The sequence below is a fragment of the Bombina bombina genome, chromosome 3 (genome assembly GCF_027579735.1).
Source record: "Bombina bombina isolate aBomBom1 chromosome 3, aBomBom1.pri, whole genome shotgun sequence".
Classification (NCBI taxonomy): Eukaryota; Metazoa; Chordata; class Amphibia; order Anura; family Bombinatoridae; genus Bombina; species Bombina bombina.
In genome coordinates this window covers 850,091,511-850,111,275 of record NC_069501.1, presented here as the reverse complement: position 1 = coordinate 850,111,275, position 19,765 = coordinate 850,091,511, and the positions used below count along the sequence as shown (strand labels likewise).

Sequence of the window (19,765 nt, the reverse complement as noted above, 5' to 3'; positions counted from 1 at the left end):
CATGGTCTCACAGGTTTGGTATGTGGATCTTGTTCGGATGTCTAGTTGCCATCCTTGGCCGCTTTCGCTTTGGCCAGCCCTCTTGTTTCAAGGGCCATTTTTCCATTGGGATCTTAAATTACTAATTTTAAGGTATGGAAAGTTATTAGTGTTTAGTCATAGAGGTTTCTCTGACTCAGTTGTTATCACCATATTGCAGACTTATAAGTCTGTTTCAAGGAACATGTATTATCAGGTTTGGAAAACCTATATTTTATGGTGTTCTCATAAATTCTCTTGGAATTCGTTTAGAATTCCGAGGATTTTACAGTTTCTTCAGAATAGTTTGGATAGTTCTGTCTGTTTTTTCTTAGAAAGATTGCTAAACTTCCTGATATTCACTGTTTTGTTCAGGCTTTGGTTTGTATCAAGCCTGTTATTTTATTAATGTCTCCTTTTTGGAGTCTTAATTTGGTTTAAGGATTTTGCAGGCTCTTTCTTTTGAGCCTATATTTTCTTTGAAGATTATCTACTTTCTTGGAAAGTGTTGTTTCTTTTAGCTTTCTCTTCTGCTAGAAAAGTTTCTGATTTAACAGCTCTCTCTTGTGTGTCTCCTTATCTGATTTTTCATCTAGATAAGTTGTTTTGTGGACTTCTTTCCTAAGGTTGTGAATTTGAACAACATCGGTAGAGAAATTGTTGTTCCTTCTTTGTTATCCTAAATAATTCTTTGAGCGTTCTTTACATTCTTTGGATGTGGTAAGAGCTTTGTAATTCTATATTGAGGTTACTAGGATTCCAGAAGACTTCTAGTCTATTTGTTGTTTTTCTGGTTCCAGAAAAGGTTAGAAAGCCTCTGCCATTGCTTTGGCATCCTGGTTAAAGCTTTTGTTTCTCAAGGCTTATTTGGAGGCAGGGCAGGCTCCGCCTCAGAGATTTACAGCTCATTCTACGAAGTTCAGTCACCATTTCTTGGGTTTTTTTAGAATGAAGCTTCGGATGATTAATTTGCAAAGCAGTAACTTGGTCTTCTTTGCATACTTTTATTGTTTTTACCATTTTGATGTACTTGCTTCTTCTGAAGCAGTCTTTGGTAGAAAATTACAATATTTTTCTGCAGTCTCGCAATAAATTAACAAGCAAAGTAAGCATAAATTGCTACAACCATGAACAGCCTTCCTGTTCTTTTCCCTAGTACAATTTTCTCAGTGTAATTCCTCCCTACTCATGCCAGTAGCTCGACTCTGTTAACCCCAGACTCACCCAGGCCTAGCTTTTTGTTATTTACAGAACCAGAGGAATATTAACCTCACCCAGGTAAAGCAATGTGTCTGACACAGGTGTGTTGAGGAATGAGGGAAATCCAATACTTTTTCTCACACACAAAATGGCACTTTCATTCAAAATGTACATGCCATGTGCTCAATTAATCAATCTAAGTTGGTGGAAAATCTTTAGGATTTGCTCACAGGCAATCTCTTAGTGAAGCGTCAATGGCAGCTGATTTCAACAGAATGGGGTGCTACGATGGGAGAGTAGTATGTGCATGGTACTTTCATATGACTCTACAAGTCTTGAATATGATCCTTAAAGCCAAAGCAGAGACATTGTAATTTTACTATATTGGCCCTGGAGCCTTTGGTTTCCTTTACTATTAAAACTCAGCAAGGGGAAATCAGTACAGAAGTTCTTTCAAACAGTGCTTCACATACATCCACTTGGTGTTCCTCCATAGCATCTTCTTTTTTTGCTGGAAGCACTTATGGTGCACCCATTTGAGTCATTACAATAGTTCTCTTTATGGAACCAGACATGGTTATCTTCTTGTTTAAAATTACTTCAGGTAGCAGAATTAAAGGCATTTATGTTTTTTCCTTGCACTATTTTTCAGTGCGACAAAGAATGTTTGCTCCCAGTGCCAGGTTGTGTTTCCATTTCAAAATACCAGTCTGCTTTCATTTATATTGAAACCTGTGAATGGTTAAACATTGTACACTTTGGAAATGGTCTTATGTCTTTTTATTTTACGCAGAGAACTTAACATTGATAAAAGTCCTTGTGATTTTGCAAGTGTCAAAGAAAGGATTAATGTGTGCCAAATCAAGTTAATAAGACACCAATACCATCGGGCCTTTAAGACCTTTCACCTATGGCTGTTCCTATTCTCCAGACAACAAAGGAGTTTCACAGCTGTGCAAAGCAGTTATTTCATTTTTACTGCATAATATTTTGAAGCACTGTAAGTTAAGGGGATATGTTTCATGTCCTATTCACTCTTAAAGGGACTGTCTTCATTAGTGAATCTTTTTCGAGATTGGAGACATGATATTGACATTACTGTAACTAATTTTTTTGTTTTTTACCACTGTTAATTCTAACATAGTCAGACAGTGAACATTATTATTGTTTCATAACAGGTGTTAATAGACTATTCCTAGACTTACGGTCTCACTACTCCCTGAAATGATCTTTTCTTCTAGGTATAGATATAGAAGTGCCTCAAATAGAATCTGAGAGATCAGTGATATATTGGGAAGAGAGAAACTGTAATGAAGATAAAAAAAAAGGGAATGATTTATTGCAACTGAGTTCTATTGAGCTCTGCTGTTATATAGAGATGTGTGCACTTTTCTCTTTGATTTGCCTTCTATTTTCATGATATTGTTTTTCGTTTTTAGGTTTTGGCAGATAAACATGGTAACGCACTTTGGTTAAATGAAAGAGAGTGTTCCATTCAAAGACGAAATCAGAAAGTGGTGGAGGAGGCTCCCAGGTAATGTTTTTATGTATTTATCTACATATATATAATAACTAGCTGTTACCTGTAAACCCTAAACTATAACTCATTTTATATACAAATTATACAATTAGACAATTAGATTATACAATTAGATTTTAGAATGGACGATAGAATATTTTGGATTTCAGATATGAATTTATGTGAAGCTTGTTGTAAAGATTCCTAAAGTGAGAAATAATAACGTGTTCTATAATATCAACACACCTTATCTAATATAATGTCACTGGCAAATATTGCTCTGCTGAGAAGTGGGAAATAAAAGGGGTTGTAAAAATTAAATAAACGTATAAAGCAGATAATATACCATTTTGTTTTCAATCCCCATCTCTTTATTATATTTAAAGGGCCATACACCCCACATGTTCTTTCATTATTCAGATTAAGCATTCAATTTTAAACATCTTTCTAGCTTCTATTATTTAATTTGCTTTGTTCTCTTGGTATACTTTGCTGAAAATCATACGTATCTATGCTCAGGAGCAGCAATGAACTGCTGGAAGCTAGCTGTTGATTGGTGGCTGCACTATATTTATCTTGTTATTGGCTCACTAAATGTATTCAGCTTGCTCCCCACAGTAGTGCTTTGCAGCTCCTTCAACAAAGGATACCAATAGAATGAAGCAAATTTGATTATAAAAGTAAATTGGAAAGATGTTTTAAATTTGGAATTCATGTCCCTTTAATATATAGTGATCACACTCCCATATCTTTTATGCTGGCATTTGTTTTTTGTGTGACAATGGAGAGTAAAGAAACATTTAAGCACATTGGCATGTGAAGCTTATTAATAACCGTCCTTACATAATTGAGAGAGGCTATATGATTGATACAAAATGTCAAGAAATACGTTTGGGCACAAATAAATTGTTGAAGACCTTTTTATTCGTAGAGTTTCATTGATGGTGAGCTGTCAGTGGGAGCTGCTAGTTGCTTAGGAGCTGAAACAAGTGCTGCCACATTTATGGTGTAGTAACCTTACTTTGTTTTCCAGAAGTGCAGCAACATGTGTGCTAGTGCTTAAGTATCCCCTAAAAAAAAAATCCTTAGGAATGTTCTCCCATTTACTGGTATGACTTAATCAAAGCAGCTAGTCAACTAGTCTTTAAAAATATGACAAAGCTTCAGTCATTCTATTAAAAATTAAAAGGTAACTTTATTTTTAAAAACAGTACGTGCTGGCTATTAAATCTGCTGTATGGTCCGATAGTGGCCTATTCTATTTAGTGTAAGTCTAAAAAATTTGTAAGGCATGCAATGTTTGTTATTCTCTGTAACCCACTACTGTATTGCAGCCTTGTTTGTTTTGTTTTTGAAATTTGTATGCCTTTTTTTTTCTCTCTCTCTAAACCTCAATAAAAATTTAAAAACAAACAGAAAAAAAACAGTACGTGCATAAAAATATACACAATTGCAAGAGTTTACAAACCAATCAGAATATCGAGAAACCAGCATTACAGCGTTTTGAAGCTACAGAAACAATTTATCAGGAGAATAATCCATAAAAGTCTGAAGCCAAAAGTATAATTTTCAGAACAGTTTTTCCCTGGATTTATTAAACCCTGCAATAGTGAGCTTTACTTTGTAAATAACTGAAATATTCAAATAAATACATCACTTTCATGTCTCATTACTGTTAAAGAATAACATAGAATTTAGCACATATTAAGCAGATGTTCTAATATAAAATGATCTATAAAATCCAAGGGGTTAAATACAATCAAACCATTGTGCCATTCCTGATCAGGATACAGCTGTTGATCCAGATAGCCATACGTTAGTATGCTGTAGTTAAAATCCACATCCTTGTGTAGAGTGCCAAGTGGGCTGATTTAGTACAGGTCTTTGATTGTGTGTTTAACCCCTTAATGACCACAGCACTTTTCCATTTTCTGTCCGTTTGGGACCAAGGCTATTTTTACATTTCTGCGGTGTTTGTGTTTAGCTGTAATTTTCCTCTTACTCATTTACTGTACCCACACATATTATATACCGTTTTTCTCGCCATTAAATGGACTTTCTAAAGATACCATTATTTTCATCATATCTTATCATTTACTATAAAAAAAAATATAAAATATGAGGAAAAAATTGAAAAAAACACACTTTTTCTAACTATGACCCCCAAAATCTGTTACACATCTACAACTACCAAAAAACACCCATGCTAAATAGTTTCTAAATTTTGTCCTGAGTTTAGAAATACCCAATGTTTACATGTTCTTTGCTTTTTTTGTAAGTTGTAGGGCCATAAATACAATTAGCACTTTGCTATTTCCAAACCATTATTTTTCAAAATTAGCGCTAGTTACATTAGAACACTAATATCTTTCAGGAATCTCTGAATATCCATTGACATGTATATATTTTTTTTTAGTAGACATCCCAAAGTATTCATCTAGGCCCATTTTGGTATATTTCATGCCACCATTTCACCGCCAAATGCGATTAAATACAAAAAATCGTTCACTTTTTTACTAATTTTTTCACAAACTTTTGGTTTCTCACTGAAATTATTTACAAACAGCTTGTGTAATTATGGCTTAAATGGTTGTAAATTCTTCTCTGGGATCCCCTTTGTTCAGAAATAGCAGACATATATGGCTTTGGCGTTGCTTTTTAGTAATTAGAAGGCTGCTAAATGCCACTGCGCACTACACGTGTATTATGCCCAGCAGTGAAGGGGTTAATTATGGAGCATGTAGGGAGCCTTTAGGGATAATTTTAGCTTTAGTGTAGTCTAGTAGACAACCCCTAGTATTGATCTAGGCCAATTTTGGTATATTTCATGCCACCATTTCACCGCCAAATGCGATCAAATTAAAAAAAAACGTTAAATTTTTCACAATTTTAGGTTTCTCACTGAAATCATTTACAAACAGCTTGTGCAATTATGGCACAAATGGTTGTAAATGCTTCTCTGGGATCCCCTTTGTTCAGAAATAGCAGACATATATGGCTTTGGCGTTGCTTTTTGGTAATTAGAAGGCCGCCAAATGCCGCTGCATTTCACACGTGTATTATGGCTAGCAGTGAAGGGGTTAATTATGTAACTTGTAGGGAGCTTGCAGGGTTAATTTTAGCTTTAGTGTAGAGCTCAGCCTCCCACCTGAAACATGAGACCCCCTGATCCCTCCCAAACAGCTCTCTTCCCTCCCCCACCCCACAATTGTCCCCGCCATCTTAAGTACTGGCAGAAACTCTGCCAGTACTAAAATAAAAGCTATATTTGGGCTTTTTTTGTGTTTTTTTAGCATATTTACATATGCTGCTGTGTAGGATCCCCCCTTAGCTCCCAGCCTCACTGATCCCCCACCAAACAGCTCTCTAACCCTCCCCCTCTGCCTTAATGGGCGCAATCTTGGGTACTGGCAGCTGTCTGCCAGTACCCAGTGTAGTAAAAAAAATGTGCCTTTTTATTTTTTTAAATGATCTTTTCTGTAGTGTAGCTTCCCCCCCCCCCCAAGATCAACCCCCCACCCCTTCCAGGTCCCTTAGCTGTTTATTTACAGCTTTAATAACTATTTTTGTTTACTTTACCCAGTTTATTTTTCTGTAGTGCAGCGGTTCCCTCCCGCTCCCGCCCGGTGCACGCGCCCGCCCGCCGCCCCCCGTGCACGCGCGCGCTCCCGTGCGCGCTCCCGCCCCTCCCGCCCCCCTCCACTCCATTCGGCACATCGATGGCCGACCACCCGCCTCCCAGACTTGCTCCCACCCACCAACGATACCGGCCACCGATGTCCGGTGCAGAGAGGGCCACAGAGTGGCTCTCTCTGCATCGGATGGCCAAGGGGGGTTATTGCAGGATGCCTCGATATCGAGGCATCACTGCAATAACCGGAAAGCAGCTGGAAGCGTGCAGGATCGCTTCCAGCTGCTTTCCAGACCAAGGACGTACGCCACACGTCCTCGGTCATTAACTGACTTTTTTTTGAGGACGTGTGGCGTACGTCCTTGGTCATTAAGGGGTTAATCTCATAAAGATAGTAAGAACAGGGATTTATTTTAAAATAATATTCTCTGATAAAATCGATTATTTTGTTGCTTTATATTAGAATATCCTCAATCAATTACGACTGCACTTCCCTGTATCTAGTGACATTAAAATAAATATAGAGCAAAACTGCCAAGTAATCTATGCAATGAAAATACATGCTACATATGTCTGGGTTGTTACAATTGGCTTTATTCCTACCTTTATAACCCTCTGTATTTCGTATTACCTTAAAAAAACAATTTTAGGCCTAGTTTTCAATGCTAGTTTATACTCGTGGTGACATAAAATATCTCCTTAGACTTTAATGGTCTTGTTGTTGCCACACATTTTCACGGTTTATATCCGTTTCTTTTGTTGTTGTTTTTTTTTTTTTTACACCTTTGACAAGGTGGCAGTTTCTATCACATGCTATTGAATATACTAGAGGCGCGCTGTCGCACCTCCACTATGCAGACAGGAGTGTATATATATATATATATATATATAATATTAAATATACTATAAGATAAATATAGCTGTGATTATAATTATAACATTTGTGGCAACCTCCTTGTGACAGCTGGGAAAAAACCCAGCACTGAGGTGGGCAGCCAGCTGCTTGAATTTAAGCAGCTTTATGGAGGGTTAAACTCCTTTCTATCAGCTCAGAGTTATATATAGTATATGTGTTCGCTGCTCAAATTACATTACAATGCAGCTGTAAGTTTGTTTATGATGACTTTAAATATAAATATATTGTGGGAAATTTACACAAAGCGTAAGTGCACTTGAATCCTCCTGTGTTTCTTTTAAGTCCTTTCACAAAAGCGTGTTGGTATTTTTTCTTTATATATTTACATTACTGCATGACTACATTTTTTAAATATTGTCAGGTGTTAGAATCAAGTGAAACTGCATTTGGGTAGTGTATAATTATGATGTGAGAATGAGATGATTTAAAGACATAGCAATAAATGAGGGAGTAAGAGGTTGGGTGTTGGGTAAAATGCATATGAAGTCTAAAGAGGCGGAACATGATATGAAAACTTCACTTAATTAACCTGGCTGATTGCAGAGATAATCCAGTCATTTCAGAGTAGAAAGCTTAACCACATGGCAGAGATCAAGTTTAGCAGTACGCCACTTCTGTTCTATTATTTAGCTGCAGCAGGAGGTGAACAATGAGAGTGTAAAAGGGAGTGTAGACGCAAACATAGGAAGACACTACGGTAGTGCAGGGGAATGAGCTATTATTTCATCCATATTATAAATAATAATATGTGTTCTGCAATACAGCTGCAAGATCCCTTCAGAAAATGATCAAGCTGTGCTTTTACTTGCATCTTATCAGCAATGCAGGGTCTGCATGAAATATCATTTGGAGCTTTTAAGAATATGACTCATTATATTGCATTTGTAGCCAGCTTTCAGTTAATTTGAGTTAACGTATTTGTTTTTACAAACACCTTTATCATTTTTAAGGTGATTCCTGACTATTACACAGATGCTGCTACATTTTGTTGTTTTCACTACCTGGAAGTCACAAAGACAATTGTACAATTATGTTGCTGCTATCATTTAGTAAATGTTATAATTATAATCACAGCTATATATAACAATTATGTTATTTTGTTAATGTTAAATATCTGAATATCTTTATTTGTTATATTTATTGATTATTTGATTATTTTCTTTTAGTAACATATTTTTTGCCTATCTTTCACGGATCAACACAGATTAATTTTGATCCCAAAGTAAAACAGTCCATTTCCTGGTTTATCATTCACCAATCTCACTGGGTCCTTCATTTGACAATCTTGTGTAATAATTACCACAGATGCCAGTCTGTTGGTGTGGGGTGCAGTCTGGGAGTCTCGAACAGTGCAGGGGTTTGGTCTCCTTAGGAGGCGAGGTTTCCAATCAATATGCTTCCTCCTAATGGTCAGGAGTTGATTTGTAATGTATTGGCTCATGGACTCTCACTGCCATGAATGAAAGGAATTGATAAAAATGGTGGCTAGTGATAAAATTGCATGCTCTATTGAATGAGAGCATAATACGTTTTCCACTATAATTTTTATTTTTTAAATCACCTTTGCAGTGACCAGTTTAAGACATATATAAATTCAGTTCCTGCATGTATAAACCAATCACAATGCAGCATGTAGGAGGGGCCATAATAATTATTTCTTTCATGTAATTAGCAAGAGTCCATGAGCTAGTGACGTATGGGATATACATTCCTACCAGGAGGGGCAAAGTTTCCCAAACCTTAAAATGCCTATAAATACACCCCTCACCACACCCACAATTCAGTTTTACAAACTTTGCCTCCCATGGAGGTGGTGAAGTAAGTTTGTGCTTAGATTCTACGTTGATATGCGCTTCGCAACAGGTTGAAGCCCGGTTTTCCTCTCAGATTGCAGCGAATGTCAGAGGGATGTGAAGAGAGTATTGCCTATTCGAGAACAATGGTCTACCTCTAGGGGATCTTTTTCATAGGCTCTCTGTTATCGGTTGTAGAGATTTCTTCTCCTACCTCCCTTTTCAGATCGACGATATACTCTTATATGCCATTACCTCTACTGATTCTCGTTTCAGTACTGGTTTGGCTATCTGCTTTATGTGGAGGAGTGTCCTGGGGTAAGTATGTCTTATTCTTTGTGACACTCTGCGCTATGGTTGGGCACTTTATATGTAAAGTTCTAAATATATGTCTATAAACTTATATTTGCCTTGATTCAGGATAAACGGTATTCCTTATTTTCAGACTGTCAGTTTCATTATTGGGATAATGCATTTAATTATTTTTTCTTACCTTGAAAATTTTTTCATTTGGCCATTTTTTCCTGCGTGCTGTTAAGCTCGCGGGGGCGGGAAATGTTCCTTTTTATTTTTTGATATTTTTTGGCGCTAAAAATTCTCGTCACTTCCGGCGCAGTAATTTTTTACCGGAAGTTGTATTCTATTACGCATGCGTATTTAGACATTTTTTTGCGCCAAAAAAAATGGGGCATCTCTTTTACTCACATTATTTAAACATTTCTCTTCATTGCTTCCGGTTGCTAGAAGCTTATTTTTTTGCATTCTTTCCCATTCCTGAAACTGTCATTTAAGGAATTTGATAATTTTGCTTTATATGTTGTTTTTTCTATTACATATTGCAAGATGTCTCATCCCGACCCTGGATCAAAATCTACTAATGAACAGACGTTGCCTGATGCTGGTCCTACCAAAGTTAAGTGCATATGTTGTAAACTTGTGGTATCTATTCCTCCAGCTGTAGTTTGTGAAAGTTGTCATGATAAACTTTCCAATGCTGATTGTGTCTCCATTAGTAATAATCATTTACCTGTTGTTGTTCCTTCAACATCTAATGTTCAGGATGTTCCTGTTAATGTAAAAGAATTTGTTTCTAAATCTATTAGGAAGGCTCTGTCTGTTATCCCTCCTTCCAATAAACTTAAAAGGTCTTTCAAGACTTCGCACATCTCAGATGAGTTTGTAGGTGACCGTCATCATTCTGACTTATCTGATTCTGATGAGGTTTTTTCTGGATCAGAAGATTCTACTACAGATATTGATTCTGATAAATCCTCATATTTATTTAAAATGGAGTTTATTCGTTCATTACTAAAAAAGTTTTGATTGCATTAGATATGGAGGAATCCAGTCCTCCTGATACTAAAACTGCTAAACATTTAAATTCAGTTTATAAGCCTCATGTGTTAATTCCGGAAGTTTTTCCAGTTCCTGATGCTATCTCAGATGTGATTGCTAGGGAATGGGATAGTTTGGGTACTTCATTTACTCCTTCTCCAAGGTTTAAGAAATTGTACCCTGTGCCATCTGATAGATTGGAGTTTTGGGATAAAATCCCTAAAGTCGATGGAGCTATCTCTACCCTTGCTAAAAGTACTGCTATTCCTACGGCAGATAGCACTTCATTTAAAGATCCTTTAGATAGAAAGATTGAATCTTTTTTAAGAAAAGCTTATTTATGTTCAGGCAATTTACTCAGACCTGCTATATCTTTGGTTGATGTTGCTGCAGCTTCAACATTTTGGTTGGAGACTTTAGCGCAACAAGTAACAGATCATAATGCATATAGCATTGTTAAACTTCTTCAACATGCTAATAACTTTGTCTGTGATGCCATATTTGATATCATTAGAATTGATGTCAGGTATATGTCTTTAGCTATTTTAGCCAGAAGAGCTTTATGGCTTAAATCTTGGAATGTAGATATGATTTCTAAATCAACTTTGCTTTCTCTCTCCTTCCAAGGTAATAAGTTGTTTGGTTCTCAGTTGGATTCGATAATTTCAACTGTTACTGGAGGGAAGGGTGCCTTTTTGCCCCAGGGCAAAAAATCCAAAAGTAATTTTAGGGCTGCTAATCGTTTTCGTTCCTTTCGTCAAAATAGAGAGCAAAAGCCCGACCCTTCTCCTAAAGGAACGGTTTCTGGTTGGAAACCTAATCCAGTCTGGACTAAATCCAAGCCTTTCAGAAAGTCAAAACCTGCTCCTAAATCCGCATGAAGGTGCGGCCCTCATTCCAGCGCAGCTGGTAGGGGGCAGGTTACGATTTTTCAAAGATGTTTGGAGCAATTCGATTCACAATCTTTGGATTCAGAACATTGTTTCTCTAGGGTACAGAATAGGTTTCAAGGTAAGACCACCTGTGAGAAGATTTTTTCTCTCACGCATTCCGGTAAACCCAGTGAAAGCTCAGGCGTTTCTGAAATGTGTTTCAGACCTAGAGTTAGCTGGGGTAATTATGCCAGTTCCATTTCTGGAACAGGGTCTGAGGTTTTATTCAAATCTATTCATTGTGCCAAAGAAAGAGAATTCTTTCAGACCAGTTCTGGATTTAAAAATATTGAATCGATATGTAAGGATACCAACATTCAAAATGGTGACTATAAGAACTATTCTGCCTTTTGTTCAGCAAGGGCATTATATGTCAACAATAGACTTACAGGATGCATACCTGCATATTCCTATTCACTCAGATCACCACCAGTTTCTGAGATTCTCTTTTCTAGACAAGCATTACCAGTTTATTGCCCTTCCATTCGGTCTAGCAACTGCGCCAAGGATCTTTTCGAAGGTTCTAGGTGCCCTTCTCTCTGTAATCGGTGAACAGGGTATTGCGGTATTTCCTTATTTGGACGATATCTTGGTACTTGCTCAGTCTTTACATTCTGCAGAATCTCACACGAATCAACTTGTGTTGTTTCTTTAAAGACATGGTTGGAGGATCAATTTACCAAAAAAATTTTTGATTCCTCAGACAAGAGTAACCTTTTTAGGTTTCCAAATAGATTCAGTGTCCATGACTTTGTCTCTGACAGAAAAGAGACGTCTGAAATTGGTTTCAGCCTGTCGAAACCTTCAGTCTCAATTGTTCCCTTCAGTAGCATTATGCATGGAGATTTTAGGTCTCATGACTGCTGCTTCGGACGCAATCCCTTTTGCTCGTTTTCATACGAGACCACTTCAGCTTTGTATGCTGAACCAGTGGTGCAGGGATTATACAAGGATATCACAAAAAATATCCTTAAATCCCACTATTCGATCATCTCTAACTTGGTGGATGGATCACCATTGTTTAATTCAAGGGGCCTCTTTTGTTCGTCCAACCTGGACTGTGATCTCAACAGATGCAAGTCTTTCAGGTTGGGGAGCTGTATGGGGATCTCTGACGGCGCAGGGGGTTTGGGAATCTCAGGAGGCGAGATTACCAATCAACATTTTGGAACTCCGTGCGATTTTCAGAGCTCTTCAGTTCTGGCCTCTTCTAAAGAGAGAATTGTTTATTTGTTTTCAAACAGACAATGTCACGACCGTGGCATATGTCAATCATCAAGGTGGGACTCACAGTCCTCAAGCTATGAGAGTAGTATCTCGGATACTGGTATGGGCGGAATCCAGCTCCTGTCTAATTTCTGCGGTTCACATCCCAGGTGTAGACAATTGGGAAGCGGATTATCTCAGTCGCCAGACGTTACATCCGGGCGAATGGTCTCTTCATCCAGAGGTTTTTCAACAGATTGTGCAAATCTGGGGTCTCCCAGAAATAGATCTGATGGCCTTTCATCTGAACAAGAAACTTCCCAGGTATCTATCCAGATCTCGGGATCCTCAGGCGGAAGCAGTGGATGCGTTATCAATTCCTTGGAATTATCATCCTGCTTATATCTTTCCGCCTCTAGTTCTTCTTCCGAAAGTAATCTTCAAAATTCTAATGGAGCGCTCATGTGTACTGCTGGTGGCTCCAGCATGGCCACAAAGTTTGCGGATCTCGTTCGGATGGCCAGTTGCCAACCTTGGACACTTCCGTTAAGACCAGACCTTCTATCTCAAGGTCCTTTTTTCCATCAGGATCTCAAATCATTAAATTTGAAGGTATGGAAATTGAACGCTTAATTCTTAGTCATAGAGGTTTCTCTGACTCAGTGATTAATACTATGTTACAGGCTCGAAAATCTGTCTCTAGAAAGATTTATTATCGGGTTTGGAAGACTTACATCTCTTAGTGTTCTTCTCATAAATTCTCCTGGCATTCTTTCAGAATTCCTAGAATTTTACAATTTCTTCAGGATGGTTTGGATAAAGGTTTGTCTGCAAATTCCTTGAAAGGACAAATATCTGCTCTTTCTGTTCTTTTTCACAGAAAGATTGCTCATCTTCCTGATATTCGTTGTTTTGTACAGGCTTTGGTACGTATCAAACCTGTCATTAAGCCAATCTCTCCTCCTTGGAGTCTTAATTTGGTTTTGTCAGCTTTACAGGCTCCTCCGTTTGACCCTATGCATTCTCTGGACATTAAATTACTTTCCTGGAAAGTATTGTTCCTTTTAGCTATCTCTTCTGCCAGAAGAGTCTCTGAGTAATCTGCTCTTTCTTGTGAATCTCCTTTTCTGATTTTTCATCAGGATAAGGCGGTGTTGCGGACTTCATTTAAATTTTTGCCTAAGGTTGTGAATTCGAACAACATTAGTAGAGAAATTTTTGTCCCTTCATTATGTCCTAATCCTAAGAATTCTAAGGAAAGGTCATAACATTCGTTGGATGTAGTTAGAGCTTTAAAATATGATGTTGAAGCTACTAAAGATTTTAGAAAGACTTCTAGTCTATTTGTTATCTTTTCTGGTTCCAGGAAAGGTCAGAAGGCTTCTGCCATTTCTTTGGCGTCTTGGTTAAAGTCTTTGATTCATCATGCTTATGTGGAGTCGGGTAAGTCCCCGCCTCAAAGGATTACTGCTCATTCTACTAGGTCAGTCTCTACTTCCTGGGTTTTTAGGAATGAAGCTTCTGTTGATTAGATTTGCAAAGCAGCAGCTTGGTCTTCTTTGCATGCTTTTACTAAATTCTACCATTTTGATGTGTTTTCTTCTTCTGAAGCAGTTTTTGGTAGAAAAGTACTTCAGGCAGCTGTTTCTGTTTGATTTGTCTGCTTATAATTTCAGTTTTTTTCATTATAAGATTAAAACTTTTTGATTTGGGTTGTGGATTTTTTTTTTTTTTTCAGCGGAATTGGCTGTCTTTATTTTATCCCTCCCTCTCTAGTGACTCTTGCGTGGAAGTTCCACATCTTGGGTATCTACTATCCCATACGTCACTAGCTCATGGACTCTTGCTAATTACATGAAAGAAAACATAATTTATGTAAGAACTTACCTGATAAATTCCTTTCTTTCATATTAGCAAGAGTCCATGAGACCCACCCTTTTTTGTGGTGGTTATTATTTTTTTGTATAAAGCACAATTATTCCAATTCCTTAAAGTTTTTTGATGCTTTCGCTCCTTTTTTATCACCCCACTTCTTGGCTATTCGTTAAACTGAATTGTGGGTGTGGTGAGGGGTGTATTTATAGGCATTTTAAGGTTTGGTAAACTTTGCCCCTCCTGGTAGGAATGTATATCCCATACGTCACTAGCTCATGGACTCTTGCTAATATGAAAGAAAGGAATTTATCAGGTAAGTTCTTACGTGAATTTATCAGGTAAGTTCTTACATAAATTATGTTTTTAAGAGTTCTTTCTCACTCTCATGTTAAAGGGTAAGAAGTATAAAGGTTTTGGTATGGTTTATAAAGATCACTCAAGTTTTCATAAAATAGTACTTAGAAATTTGAGCATAAACAAAAAAAATAGGGAACAAATGCACCTTGATTCAAGGTAGCAACACTTTTTAACAGTTATCCTGATCAGGAACAGTAGATACGAGACTGGTAACAAGTTTTTACCACGCTGACAGCAGTGACTGAGTACTATATGTGATTTTTAATCTTTTATTCTGTGAGTGTTTTAAACTGGTTTCATTGTCAATTAAAAGTGTTACTACCTTGTATTGAGGTGCTCTTGTTCCCTATTTTTTGGTTTGTACAGAGATTACAGAGGAGCTTACACAACACACTCTGGGAAATGTAGCTGCACTGTGGTTTGCTAGGAACACAGACTTTTGATTTAGATGTTTAAAGAGACAGGACACTAAATAAGGCACCTAAAGTGTGGCTGAAACAACGTTTGTTACTCCAAGTTGTACTGTTTCTGATATCATATAAGATGATTTTTTTTCTCTAAAAAATAAGACATAAATAGAAGAGGTGTGCCCTTTTTAATCTCGTGTATCTGATCTTTTTCTAGGGTATACATCACTGAGTCTATCTGAGTTGAGAAAAGTACGATGTTAGCTTCTTTTCAGTTGGCTGTTTTATTTGTGTGATGCATCTAGTCTAGGAAACGTACATCTTGTGCATTATGTAATACCTTCATGACATGTCTTGATAGTCAAGTAACAATTTGTTCCCATTATCTCAGGAATCAGTTGCTTAACTTTGACTAACAATTTGCAAATTGACATATCTCTTGAAGCAGACCCTCTCTTTGTGGAACTCTCTATGGCCAATTAAATACAAATTTTCCCTGCTTCACAAAGGAAGTGTCCTATGGTTTCAGACCTTATCCAGTCTTATCCTTTCCATGGTCTCTACTACTCATCAAGTTAAGGAACATTTTAAGATTCCTCACTTCAACACCTGGGAACTTCCCCTCTTATCAGATTATTTTTTAAACTTTTCCATCCTCATACTTGATTTCTGAATGTTCCTCTTTCATGGGAAGTTCAGCAGACCATCCTGCATTTTCTAACTCTTTTATTAAACTCTTTTATACATGGAAACTATCTAGGTTTATGACTTTCCTGTTCATGGGGTATCTCTATTCTAGTTAAATACTGTACAAACCCAGCAGACTATATGTGTCAAAACTTTTCTTTTCTTTTTAGTAGATTTTCAAAATCTTAATTTGTACTGTTCTGGGTAATGTCCTAAGAGGTAGATACCTTGAGGCAGTCATGCTGGAGTTTCTCCAGCACAAATCAGTGCATGCTCTCTTGCATTGAAGGAATACTCTATCTACCCTTAACATTCTATTTACGTATTAGCTATTCTTGAATGTAGCCCAATATTTGAATTATTTTGTTGTTTAAGGCAATGATGGCCAACTTCCTAGCACATGGGGGCCATAGATAAATATTTTGATGCATTAAAGGCTGCATATCAATGTTTGGCTATTAAACACACAACTAAAAACATATTTCCTAGAAATGTCTTGTAGCAAAGGGTCAGATTTAGGTAAGGTTGCATGGTATCATCTATCTACTGTTACTTTTCCTGAAGCCACTTTTTCTTTCATGTGGCAAGAGTCCATGAGCTAGTGACATATGGGATATACATTCCTACCAGGAGGGGGCAGTTTCCCAAACCTCAAAATGCTTATAAATACACCTCCCACCACACTCATACCTTAGTTTTACATACTTTGCTTCCTATAGAGGTGATGAAGTAAGATGTGCTTGATTTCTTCTATGATAGGCGCTTCTAAGCATTTTGAAGCCCAATTCCTCTGAGTACAGTGTTTGTCAGAGGGATGTGAAGGGAGTATTGCCTGTTGATTTCATGGTTTCACCTATGGGAACCCTATTCAAAGGCTCTCTGTAATCGGTCACAGGGATTCATCCCCTGCCTCCCTTTTCAGATCGACGTTATACTCCTATAGCATTACCTCTGCTGATATTTTTCAGTACTGGTTTGGCTGTCTGCTTTATGTGGATGGGTGTCTTCTGGTAAGTATGTATCATTTAAGAGTTTAAGATTCTCCCAGCTATGTTTTGTGCTTTATATTATATTGTAAAGTTTTAAATATATGTGTTTCCTTATATTTGCCATGAGTCAGGTTCATGTATATTTTACCTTTTACAGTCTATCAGTTTCAGTATGAAAATTATGTTTTTGGGAAGTTTATTTAAATTATTTTATTCTTACCTGGGGTTTCAGTTCCTTCAATTTGACTTTGTTTTCCAAAATTTTCACGAGCAAACTAGGCCGCATGGACGCAAAATGCAGTTTTTTTTATTGTGTCAATTTGTTGTCGCGAAGTTGCGCCTATGGTGATGCAAGTCTTGTCATTTCCTACGTCTTTATTGACTTTAGTTTTTTTGGCACGAGGTTGCGCCTGTTATGATTCAAGTTGCGTCATTTCCTGGTGTTAGCTTTGGCGCCAATAGTTTTCACTTCCTTTTGCATCATGTGTCATACTTGGCGCCAACATTTTTATTATATTACCCCTCTTCCTGTAATGCTTCTTGCTCTCTTTATATTATAGAGCGCTATGATGCTTTCCATTATGCATATTTTTTTAGCATAAGCATTTTTTCTCATTCCTGAAACTGCTATATGAGGAAATTGGATATTTTGTTTAAATGTTAATTTTTTCTGTTTACATTTTGCAAGATGTCTCAGACTGATCCTGCCTCTGATGTTACTGTAGGAACCATGCTGCATGAACACAGTTCTACCGAAGCTGTGTTTGTTGTAAACTTTGTAAAGCAAAGTGAGTTTGTTGTAAACAAGCTGATGTTATTTCTTCAGCTCAATTATGTGGCATTTGTCATGATAAGCTGTTGCATCTTGATAATGTTTCTATTAGTACAAATACATTGTCTGTTGTTCCTTCAACGTCTAATGTACCTGATATTCCTGCAGATGTAAAGAATTATATTGCTGCAGCTACAGAAAAGACTATGTCTGCTATTCCGCCTTCAATTAAACGTAAAAGGTCTTTTAAAGCTTCTCATAATTCTGATGAAACTTGTTTTGGCCGACAACATACTGAAGTATCCTCTGCTGATGAAGATCTCTCTGGTTCAGAGGATCCTGAATCAGACACTGAAATTGACAAATCTTCCTATCTGTTTAAGATTGTATATATTTGTTCTTTGTTGAAGGAAGTTTTGGTTATTTTGGGTATTGAAGATTCTAGTCCTCTTGTTAACAAAGCCAGTAAACATTTAAATACTGTATTTAAACCTCCTACGGTTACTCCTGAGTTTTTTCCTATTCCAGATGCTATCTCTGATATTACATAAGAATGGTCTAAACCTGGTTCTTTTTTTTTTTTTTTTTTTTTAAATATTTTTTATTGAGGTTAAGTTAAAGATATACATAGATCATAATATCACATTCTTATGTCACATGAGATAAGGCTGCAATTGTACAGAAGTAATAAGATAAACATGCAAGAGACGTATAGATATTAATATACATAGCATTCAAACATTAAACAGGTAAGATGCTAATCTTACAGGAATCTTCTATATGACACAATAGATTACTCTTGGGCCAACAAAAGTAACAAGAAATACTGAAGCGAAAGAAGGAATTTGTGAACAAGGAGACCACTTTTGGATCTCAATGATAAACCTCTGCTTTATAATTTTAAATTTAACAGCAATTTTGTTCCTGGGGTCCTGAAGATTCATACAACATAGGACATGAGAGGTATTAACTGGGAATACTAATGAATCCACAGGACTACTCAAAATTTATGTAGATTACTAAAGTAGATAAGAGAAAAAAGATGCTGTAACAAAATCAAAATTCAAACCCCTTAAAAGAATAGTAAGCAGGAACCATATCAGTCAGATAGACCTATTATTCTGAGCAAAATAGGTGGGTTCCGTATTATAATGCACTTTAGACTGTGTAGGGATATCAAGGGGGTGGTGAAAGATGCGGTATAGACAAGAGAAACCGCTTTTTTAATTCTCCTAAGACTAGGAGACATTTTATAGAGTGGTGTAGTAGGGGAGGGGGGGGGGGAGGTGGTAATATAAATACTATGAATAGAATATATGCCAAAGAAGACTTACAAGGTGTAAAGCGCCAATTGAATAGTGGTACTGAACTGGGGAGGAGAGCAAGTGAAACTGTACGGAAGGCAGGGTGTGTGTGGGGATTATAAGCACATCTAGCTAGTAATATTGATCAGTCCTGCTGATCCAAATGAAGTAGGTAAAGTCTGTATCTTGGAATGTAGAGTAAATACTGAGAAAGTAAATAGGTTGCAGATAAAATATGTAGAATATGTGGTTCAAATGCTGAAAAGCTCATCATGGGTTGGATAGGAGGTAGCAAAATAAATATGAGATGCAGCAATACTGAGCGGGCAGACTTTAAAGGTACAGGGCAAAGCAATCATATATATATATAACCTCATAAACACAGTAGTTAGCAAGGGGAAAATAAATGTAGACTGGTTACCTAGTAGAGTAGTGGTATTTCTGGCATGTGGGGGCCTAGTTCTAATTTTTTAAAATAGGAGTGATATCAGTTCCTTGGGCAAAAGTTCTATATACATTAACAGGGAGACACTAGGCTACAAATAACATCAAACTATGTAAAGAGCATATGTTAATACTCAGCAAGGGTTTACTAGTAAGTACCAGACTGAGAGATTGAGGTGAGTACATTGAATATAGTGTGAAGGTGTCAAGAATGGGACTTAATGAAGTAATGCTATAATTTCTGTGGGGTATAAAGTGACAAATTACCCAGACTTCTACCTGCGATCTCGGCCGCTGACCGCATGGATCAAAGTAACACCAGTGTACTAAAGCAATAGTCCCCTCAATTTACAGCCTCACTCAATTTACAGCCCCACTTC

The 19,765-nt window shown here is 37.1% G+C and overlaps 1 protein-coding gene across 1 annotated transcript in view; it reads left to right on the top strand.

The window, feature by feature from the left end:
- The window catches only part of PCCA (propionyl-CoA carboxylase subunit alpha), an 863,696-nt gene that overhangs the window by 164,157 nt on the left and 679,774 nt on the right, over positions 1-19,765 (top strand). Inside the window, exon 5 of the mRNA XM_053707812.1 lies at positions 2,658-2,752. Within this exon, the coding sequence (XP_053563787.1) occupies positions 2,658-2,752 (95 nt within the window). The remainder of the gene's footprint in view (positions 1-2,657; positions 2,753-19,765) is intronic.